The sequence below is a fragment of the Tigriopus californicus genome, chromosome 4, assembly GCF_007210705.1.
Source record: "Tigriopus californicus strain San Diego chromosome 4, Tcal_SD_v2.1, whole genome shotgun sequence".
NCBI classification, from domain to species: domain Eukaryota; kingdom Metazoa; phylum Arthropoda; class Copepoda; order Harpacticoida; family Harpacticidae; genus Tigriopus; species Tigriopus californicus.
Window position 1 is genome coordinate 8,844,233 of NC_081443.1, and position 9,216 is coordinate 8,853,448.

The 9,216-nt window shown below is 41.0% G+C and overlaps 1 protein-coding gene and 1 long non-coding RNA gene across 2 annotated transcripts; one reads left to right on the forward strand and one right to left on the reverse strand.

The window, feature by feature from the left end:
• Window positions 1-64: 64 nt before the first annotated feature.
• On the reverse strand, window positions 65-1,153 carry LOC131879596 (uncharacterized). The gene is made up of 3 exons (XM_059225955.1): window positions 621-1,153; window positions 432-540; window positions 65-362 (listed from the first exon to the last, which is right to left on the reverse strand). The coding sequence occupies exons 1-3, from the start codon at window positions 757-759 to the stop codon at window positions 65-67; spliced, it is 546 nt and encodes a 181-aa protein (XP_059081938.1). The 5' UTR covers window positions 760-1,153.
• Window positions 1,154-4,581: 3,428 nt separating this feature from the next.
• LOC131879512 (uncharacterized) lies at window positions 4,582-5,444 on the forward strand. Its single transcript, XR_009373162.1, has 3 exons — window positions 4,582-4,652; window positions 5,175-5,291; window positions 5,375-5,444. It is a non-coding gene; the product is annotated as an uncharacterized LOC131879512 (long non-coding RNA).
• The last annotated feature ends 3,772 nt before the right edge of the window (window positions 5,445-9,216 follow it).

Sequence of the window (9,216 nt, forward strand, 5' to 3'; positions counted from 1 at the left end):
ATAACTCAACTCATCTAAAAAAATAATTCGAGTTCTTAGCAAGCTCGGCATGAGATAGCAAATTTCAGAACTCACCCCGACCACAATCGCTCAATTTTAGACATTCCTTGTTGGCTGCCCGACCAAATTGGAGATTATCTTGGGCACCCATTCCTTGAGCTGGTGCTAAAAAGTTGACCAGATTGGGTGACAAGGAGAAAATAAGCTCTTCTGTGGGATCCCTCTCTCCAATTTGAAAATCTGCTACTCCGGTCATATTGACACACACTTTAGATGCATCACAAAGTAATCCCTCTGGACATTTTTTGGTCCATGTTTCTTGATTTCGACATAATTCATCTTCAGGAAGGCAAGTCCCGTATCTGTTGGTGGAACGTTGACAGAGGTTAATACCATTGCAGGGTGACGACAGACAATAATTGATGACTAACCTCTTAATTATGCACTGACTGATGAGAAGCACGTGTTGTTGGCATTCGCTGGTACTGGAACACTCCACATATCTCGGACCCTTCCAGAACGCCGGTAACATGCAATTTCCTGCATGGATATAACACGTGTTACTCTCTTGGTTAAGATGCCTCACATTCAAATTGACGATGAACCTCGTTCTCGCTTACCTTTGGCTCCGATGCATTGGAATCCGACGTCACAATCACTCTCATAACTGCAGGTCGATTGTGACCAAGAAATTTGAGAAACACTTAAAATAAACCCAAGACAAAGCAACAGGCTTGGTGTTTTCACTTTGCTATTCATCGTGGCTCTGATCTAAAATTTTCCAATGGCTTGGATGGGGATAATGATGATGGTGGTAGTGGTGGTTGAGCCAGTTGCAACAGAGTTTGGCAGGGGATCGGTGACTATCTCTCGAAAGTATAACTGTTTCTTAGTATTGTTGTCCGTGATGCGCCCCAATCGTCCAAGAATTTTCACTCAAGATCGCGAGCGGGCCATAAAACTCATCCCCGGGTTGATTCCACACTCGAACTACGATGAAAAACGACACTTGTGATAGTGGTGATGATGGCAGTTGTGATGGTATTGGTGATGATGGCGATATCTCACTCTCAATGGATGGCGGTTTGTGGTGCAGAATTGGTAGTTGATAAGTCTTTGGAGGACACCTCTTGAGTCTTGATTAGAACTGCACAAGAGAAATTGACTCTCAGATCTTTTGGAGAGCGAAAGAAACAAAATCGGAGTCGGTGGCACACGCCTCCCTACCTTTTTCGAGCCTCGAAAACAAAACGAATCTGACGCCTGTGGACTTTCACAGTTCGTATCAGGCTCTGATTAAGAAGTGCCTCCCTGGTTCAAGTTGACCTGCTAGCTTGCCGAGGATTTTTTGCACCAATTTAACGACGGTACTTTTTACCAACCCGCCTCAACCAGAGAGAAAGAGCAAGAGAGAGAGAGAAAGAGGGCACATTAGACCGCCAATCATTCTTGCAATAAGCCAATTTAGTACAATAATCAGAGCATATCCAATATTCAGACAAAGTTCAAACGTCCTCAAGCATGTCGTGTTCATTTAACCTAACATTCATATGATGGGAAACCATCTGACTGTGAGATTAATGGATGTCTCTAGCAAAACAACACTATTCGAAGTTATTCCTCCTTCCTAGGTTTGATCGTTGTGAAAAAGAGGGCTCAGTCGGGTTTGGCTGAAGGGAGGGAAAGAAACCTGCGACGTCGACGTCTTATTGAAGTCACGGTTTAAGTGCTATGAAAAACTTTCATGCCTTATGCAATACCTGAGGCTCAAAACCGATACATTCCAACCGTCGGGTGTCTAAAATGTTCTCCCAGAGCGACTTTGATCTGAGGAAATACATTGCATATATCATCACCCTGTCAAAGACGAACAGGTTTTGTCTTCTTCCCATTTTACACAAATGGTCTCGCGCGTCAAAGCCGGAAGTACAATGGAACTGTGCATTTCTCGCACTTTCCTCCTGAAAGTCCAACCATCTGACTGCCCCCATGAATAGTCGAAAAGCCCAAGTCCACGAGACATTCGTGGTTGGCCACAAACTCCGATGGCTTAATGAACGCACAGTATCCGGTGACAAGTTTTCTTCCATGAACTTTATGCATGATCCTTTTCATGGTGCTTTTAAGTCCTAGCGATAGAAATTTCATCCGAGCCCTAAATGAACTGGAAAAGGTTAAATAAGGCTGCAGAAATGGTATACCTTAGAAACATAATCCCTTCGTTCGATTGCCCTTGCGCAGTACTAGAAAAGCCATCCCTCATCATCAACACTCAACGGATTAGGACCGGGTTGGTTCTAAATTAAAGTGGCAAAACATGCTCTGTCCAATGGGACAATAAAAACTTTTCGAACGATTCTCGTGGGTGTTTCACTTAACTGACAGTGACGCAACTTTTAAATACCCTTCTCAAAAAAGGCACCATTAAGGGACCCACGAGGGATGTCATCCTCGAAAAAAGCACATCTTCAAGCTCTGCTTCACTCAGTTCATAGCTGGCCAAATTCAGCGATGTTTCTATGCTAAGCTGCAATTATCGTCATCCTATGATTACTCATTGTGTCTAACTGACATGTAAGGGTAATGAGAGCAAAGTGTCCTGTGGGATTCAAAGCACGACTTGGGAAGAGTTCAAGGAGGTCTTTCTCGAGACCTAAATCCAGCTTATCCGAATGTTCTTCTGACAGATTTCTTTAATGATCTCAATGATTCACATGACCTCGCTCTCAGGTGGGTTGTAATTATAAGACGAGGTAGTGGTTAAAAAGCAACATTTATAAGCAGCCAAAAGCTTGTAGCGTGAATACATTAAGTCTGTGGTTGAACAGGAAGTGTTCTTCAGGTGAGGATCATTAGTGAAGGTAAATTTCCCTTGGTGTCCGTAAACGATTGCGATGCTTTTTGTCTGAGGGGGATAATAGTTAATACTTATGATATCTTGTGCATCAAGGATAATGTCGTCCACCCTCTTGGTAAAAGATTTTCTAAAAAGAGACACCTCTGTTCGACGAAATTATTCAAGGTGACTTGCTAATTCTTTTCACTGGGCAGCGGTGGTGCGACTTCCGCTCGATTTGCCAAGATTGATTTCTTTGTGGACAAACCAAAGTCATAATGAGCCCCTAGTATCCTTGTGCAAGTCATGGAGATGTCCCAAGCCTGTCTTGGCCAGACTTTCAATCTCCTCCCATTCCATTCAGATGAAGACATTTTTACCACACGATTCAATTGACAGGACAAACATGTCCTAGACAAGGACAAGCAAGCATGGGAATGCGCAGATTTGTTTCAAGATCACACTTCACTTCGGACATGAACTTGGAGTCGCCCACCACATCCTTATTAACCTTTCACAGGATCGCGCCAGGTTTTGAGATAGTGCCCTCACAACATTTTGACGTTTATCCTGGGGTTCAGTTTAAAGGTAGCCGTCAAATGACGACTTTGAGCAACGATATCGTATATTAACTATCTTGCCTTCGTGTGCGTATGTTGGTTGTAAACGCCCGACATACGCAGAGTGACCACTTCCTGCCTGCATAAAATGCTTTGACGGAAAGTAATCTGTCAGTGTTGCTCATTAACGACCATTCAAGCGGGCCTCAACTGGTTTTTTTAGGTTTGAACGGCCCTCAGGCTTTGGACCTGTGCTATGATTTTTAAAAAGGCATTTGTTTACTGTCCAGTCTTAATCAAGTCTGATATGGAGATTTAACCTGTATCCATAAATTTTGCGGTTGCCAGATGCAAGGGTATTTTTGAAAAAATGTCAGCATCTATCATGGGACTCGTTTATGACCCGATGGTTTTCAGTGGCAGAGTCGAGATTCCCAATGGCTTCGAGTTCAGTGTGTGTCTGTGTCAAGGTTAGAGGATCTATTACCAAATTGTCGTGGAATGATGGTCGTGAATCCTGAATAATGTTCATTTATTGTGTCGTGTCTGATCGCGCATAATTTTCCCCGGCCCTGATCAAAAGCCTGCCCGAGGATCGAGCAAAGATGAGGTACAATCGCCTGATGAGGATATTTTCTCAGGAAATTGAAACACATTCCGTTGACAAATGCAACCTCATCTGAGTAAATACAGATGAAACGAAACTTTTTTTTTCTTTCACATCCCGGCGATGACGCAAGGTTTGATTGGTGGTTGTCAAAATATTGAACTTGAGGTGGTTAATCAAGGGAAAAGATCTCTTTGGCATGCCCTGGTGCAACTACTTTTACTCCTACTAGGTAAAGGATACTGTACTCACTCTGCAATTCAATAGAATGCCTTTTCTTTGCCTCCAATTACACTTGGCATTGATCCTCTCACCTTTTACGATAAATGTACATCCTAATAAAACCTTCCAAGGGCATCAGTGGCCATCAATGGGCCGTTCGGTCTGTTTCTTCGTTCACTACTGAATCTTCCCCATGTCCCTCTCATTGGTTCCATTTATCTTCATGGGTGATCGACTCCAACCGGGTGTCCAAATCCAATCCGAAGCTCGGTCATCACTCCAACTAACCCGTCCATTGGGTCACCCTGCCAATCCGTCAGTTTGGGGTTCCACATAATGGGGTTTTTGTACCTTCTGAAATATGATCCTTGTCCGTGGTTTTACATCAAGGGTCTCTTCGTTAGCTCTCTAAGGAACATAATAGAATGTGAGTGGTGCACGCATTATCTCAAGCCATCCTAGGAATAACACGCCCATTTCTCTTGACGAAGACATGGTGGTGGTTCCAGAAGTCAAACAAATTGAAAGTGGCAATCTTCGGAAGCCCTTAGGACATTTTGAACCTGCGGCCAAAATGTTCTGGACAAATCGTGCGATGCATGATTGACTGGCGAGTCTCGATCAACTTGTATCAAATGATTGTTGTTGGTTGTTGTGTGCCCGGAAGGGCGATGAAAAACAAACTGGCAATTAAAAGTCCACTACCAAAGCAACTATAATTGTTGGTCTGGAAATTATGGGGTTCGTCAACGATTTATGAAGATCAAAATTGAATCGCCATGATCGACATCGTTGGGCTATAAATTTTGGATTCCAATTTATTGAGGGCTACTACTTCCTGCACACGAAATCCAACAAAAATGCTGGGTCTTTTTCCTTCAATTATTCCCAGTTGCTTGTCATTTTCAAGGGGTTGGGTTTAAGGTGTCAAATTTTTCGGATTTTGCAGATTGATCGCCAGTTGGATATTTGCTGAAAAATATATCCAAGAATTGAGCTCCTTCCATTTCCTGGTCTCAAATACCAAATCAAACTTAATATGAGCAACTCGAATTGTATTTGCAAGGTAATTGGTAGCTCCTTGGGTAATTGTGGCCCATTCCATTGGTTACTGGTACTTGAATGAAACTATCCTTGAGATCTTTGTAGGGAAGTGCACCTTGCAGCCCTAGATTAACGAGGAAAATGAGGACAAATTGATGATTTCGATCGGTGGGAAAGAACAAGTGAAGACAAACCGATCGTGTCTTCCAGCTTCATTTTATTCGCTCCATATTGGATTTGACTGAAGATGTCTCGGGAACTTTCGCTTTCATTGATTTAACGACGATGACATTCAGATTTATCGTTCTGGGATCTTATCAAGCAAGGGCGCTCCCAATATGTGTACTCTCCGAATTTGGATGATACTAATGAACACTGATAAATCTCGTTCCCATGATCAGAAAGTTTGGACATGTTTGCTTACATTCTATTTATTGCTCTGAAAGAATCAAGGACTAAGATACATAAGTTTAAACTTAACGATATAGATATTTAGTGATTAGATTATAAGGACATCAATGTTCAATGTTTATGTTGTATACTCGTATTTTAGAAAATTACTAAAAAAGTTAAGCTATTTTGGCTTCATAAATATGTCTTGTATGGACATGAAAAGTGGCATGCAAATGTAACAATGCAATATTTTTGATATCAAAATTTCAATTAAATACCTTGGTAAAAAGCAAGGACCATCTCGTGTTCTGACTCCGAAAAGAACCAAGATGGGCACAATTGAAAAGAAATGCTTTCATTAGCGCCTAGGGAATATGACATTAAGTTTTAAAGAGTGATATGAGGACCCCAGAAAGTGCGCCTTATTTTCGTCCGATGTGAATTCACAAGCTCGCCTCATTGAAATCTCTGGTTCACCAACCTTTCGCATTGAAGTGAATGAACGTCCAAAACGCTATGTAGTACTCGGAAGTGTTCACGCTCCGCATAATTTTCGTTGATCTAGATCTAATGGGAAGAAAGTCTTCAAATATCTTTTGACAACGGGGGTCAGAAAAATTGCCAAAGTCATCATCATTAAAAATCACCTCTTCCTCAACCACTATCTTGCTCTTCTCGTTCGAGAAAGAGGTGAAAACGTAATTAACCATAATCAGCTTGCTTCATGAGGTCCAAGTCTTCCTCGGATTCTGAACCCTTTAGTCTCGGGAATTGAAGTCTGTAACACGTTGGATGTTGCAATGCAAAACGTTAGTTCGAGTACAAAGAATTATCCCTGGTTGTCTTAGACCAGTTAAGGATGTCGGTTTGCTCGCATTATTCACTTGCCAGTCAAAGAGCTCGACAAGAAATGCAAACCAAATGGAGAGAAATCGTCCTATCCGAACAAGCATCCAACCAACCCGATATCCTCCAGGTCTGCTTTAGAAATGGAGATGAGCTCTTTTCACTTGTGAAGAAATCGCAAAAGCTCAAGCGAGAAGCTAGCTAGTCAGTCACACATGGGTTTGGGCCAGAACTCAGCCAATTTCTCTCCTGACTAACGAGGTGATGTCTCTGGTGTGGCTGAAGAACCAGGTGATCTTCAACTGCATGGAGGATGTGAGTTGAAAGGTGGTGATTCATCATAATCGAGTTATTAGGGTGACAAAAGAAGTTCAATTGAACAGTGGGCTGTCATCCCAAGGAGCATAGAAGACGTAACAGAACATGTCCTCTTCTCCTGATCTCTAAACCGGTCGGCTTATCCATACATGTTACATTTTAAGCTCGAGTCAAACATGAGCATAACAAAAGACCGCAACAGGATCCAAGCCAAACTGAGCATTAAAAACGAATCTAGTAATGAATGGTATCCTCTCTTTTAAGGCCAAGAGCCACTAATAACTGTCTGGTATTGGGTTGGGATTTATAGAAGATGGTTGAGTGAGCTCAGGTGAGCTCAACTCTGATTCAAAAGCTGGGTCTTGGTAAATTGAAGCAGGAAGCGTAGGGTTTGTGTCGGAAATAGATGTGTACCGTGTTGGTACAAATGTGCTGGGAGTGGTAATGCCTTATGGCTTGGATTTGGTGAAAGTAGAATTTTATGTGGACTGTGGAGGAAGAAAGTTATTCACTCTGCTGAAAAGCCGACAAACATGATGATGTCTGGGAATTGTTGTAGACCTTTCCAAAGACAACCGCCAAGCTCTGATTTTAATAGGCGACAAAAGAAACAACTAGATTCTTACCTAGGTGTTTTGGTTTCCACTTATTGATTAATAAAGCACAAGGTCAATCCTGGTGGTTGTGAAACCATTGATACCATTGTTGTATTTCATCTTTGGCGGCGGTCACAACAACAGGGAATCTCTTTTCATTTGCGAGGGGACATCAATCATAAAATGACCAAAGGATGGAATTTTGGGTAGTTGATCTAATTTGCTCAATTAAAACATTTTTGAACGAAGCAAATGTGATGTTGAATCTTGAACTTGTCGGTGAAAGATTTACGATTTGGGATCTTTCTTTTTTCTTTTATTTCCATACTTGTTGACGCTCTGAGTTCAAGAGTACGAAAAACCATTTGAATTGAGGAGCTATTTCAATGATTTCATTGCATTAGGCTCACCAATAATGATTAAAACCATCGTTGATTGCATGACTTCTTATGTTTCTTTTTTCAATTTTGTTTAATCCTTTGAACATGAAATGAGTCAAGATATAAGCCAAAGTCATTTCAGAAAGCACAAAGTGTTGTAATTGATCGGATCAGAGCATGCTTTATTTATCTCTTGAACTTTTTACGGTAACACCAAGGGGCTAACAACTGTTCGCTGTTGAATATATAAAAGGCCGATTGACATAACCCCGTGGCAATTCGCTTGGATCTATTTTGATCTTGTCATAATTATGACAAAGTTCAAACCAATCGCATTCAAATTTCAGAGCCTATTTCGAGCTACTCAAAAAGTGTTACCTGCAATGTCAAAATCTGCTCCCAAATTACAAACCACTTAAAGCATTTATATTCCATGAATTTCATCTAGGTAGAATGGGGAAGAAGGCCAAGAAAATGGCACAAGAATTCTCCCAACATAACTTGCACTCTTCTATTATCTAGTTGATGTTTGAGCGGTCAAATCAATAAACAAGAATGAACAAGCAAACGAAAAGAGGGTGAAAGAACTGACGCATAATAAACTTCGAATAGCCGTCTTTAGTTGCTCTGAGAGACTTCAATGGGGACCCACGGTTTTTGACTTATGCTTATCGGCAACAAATTATTATTTTAACGAAGAATGCTGTTTTCAATACAAAATTTATATATCAAGCCTCTGATAACAAGAATTACAATCGAAAATGCATAATCGTATTTCGTGGCCGGCCAGATACAGAGGGATAAAAGCATTTTTAACTCAATTTCCAATACTCCAACTACAAACTGAAAATAACAGTTTATAAAACAAATATTCGTCGAAAAATAGGTAGCACAATGACATCAATTGATTCATTATGTTTACCTGCTACATTTACTCAAAGTTCAGACCTTTTTAGAAATAAGGGTCACTTAGAATCAAAAATGGAAAATAAGCATGGCTCAATAACAAACGATCTCCTTTTGTGCGGCGCCAATTCTTTATTGTCCCATTTCTTGTACCAGTAGTAATACACTTAACAAATGTATACTAAATAAAGGAATAAAAGGAGGGCAACAAAAGAAATTACAAGGCAAATCCGTTTTGATATCCGACCTTGCGTCTTGAGTCGTTTGACAATGGTCTCATAGGTTATGTTATCATCATTTCGGAAATTTGGCCAAATTGACTCTATGACCTGCAATCCTTCGCGACCAATATGGTAGAGAAGAAGGCTCTTCTTTTTGCTTTTAAATTCGCGAAGTAAGCTGGGATCCGATGATACAGGTCTACCTAACTGACAATCAACGAATAATTCAAATTCTTGGATCCATCTATCAAAATCTTAGGCCATGTTCTTTTTTGGGTCGAAGGGAA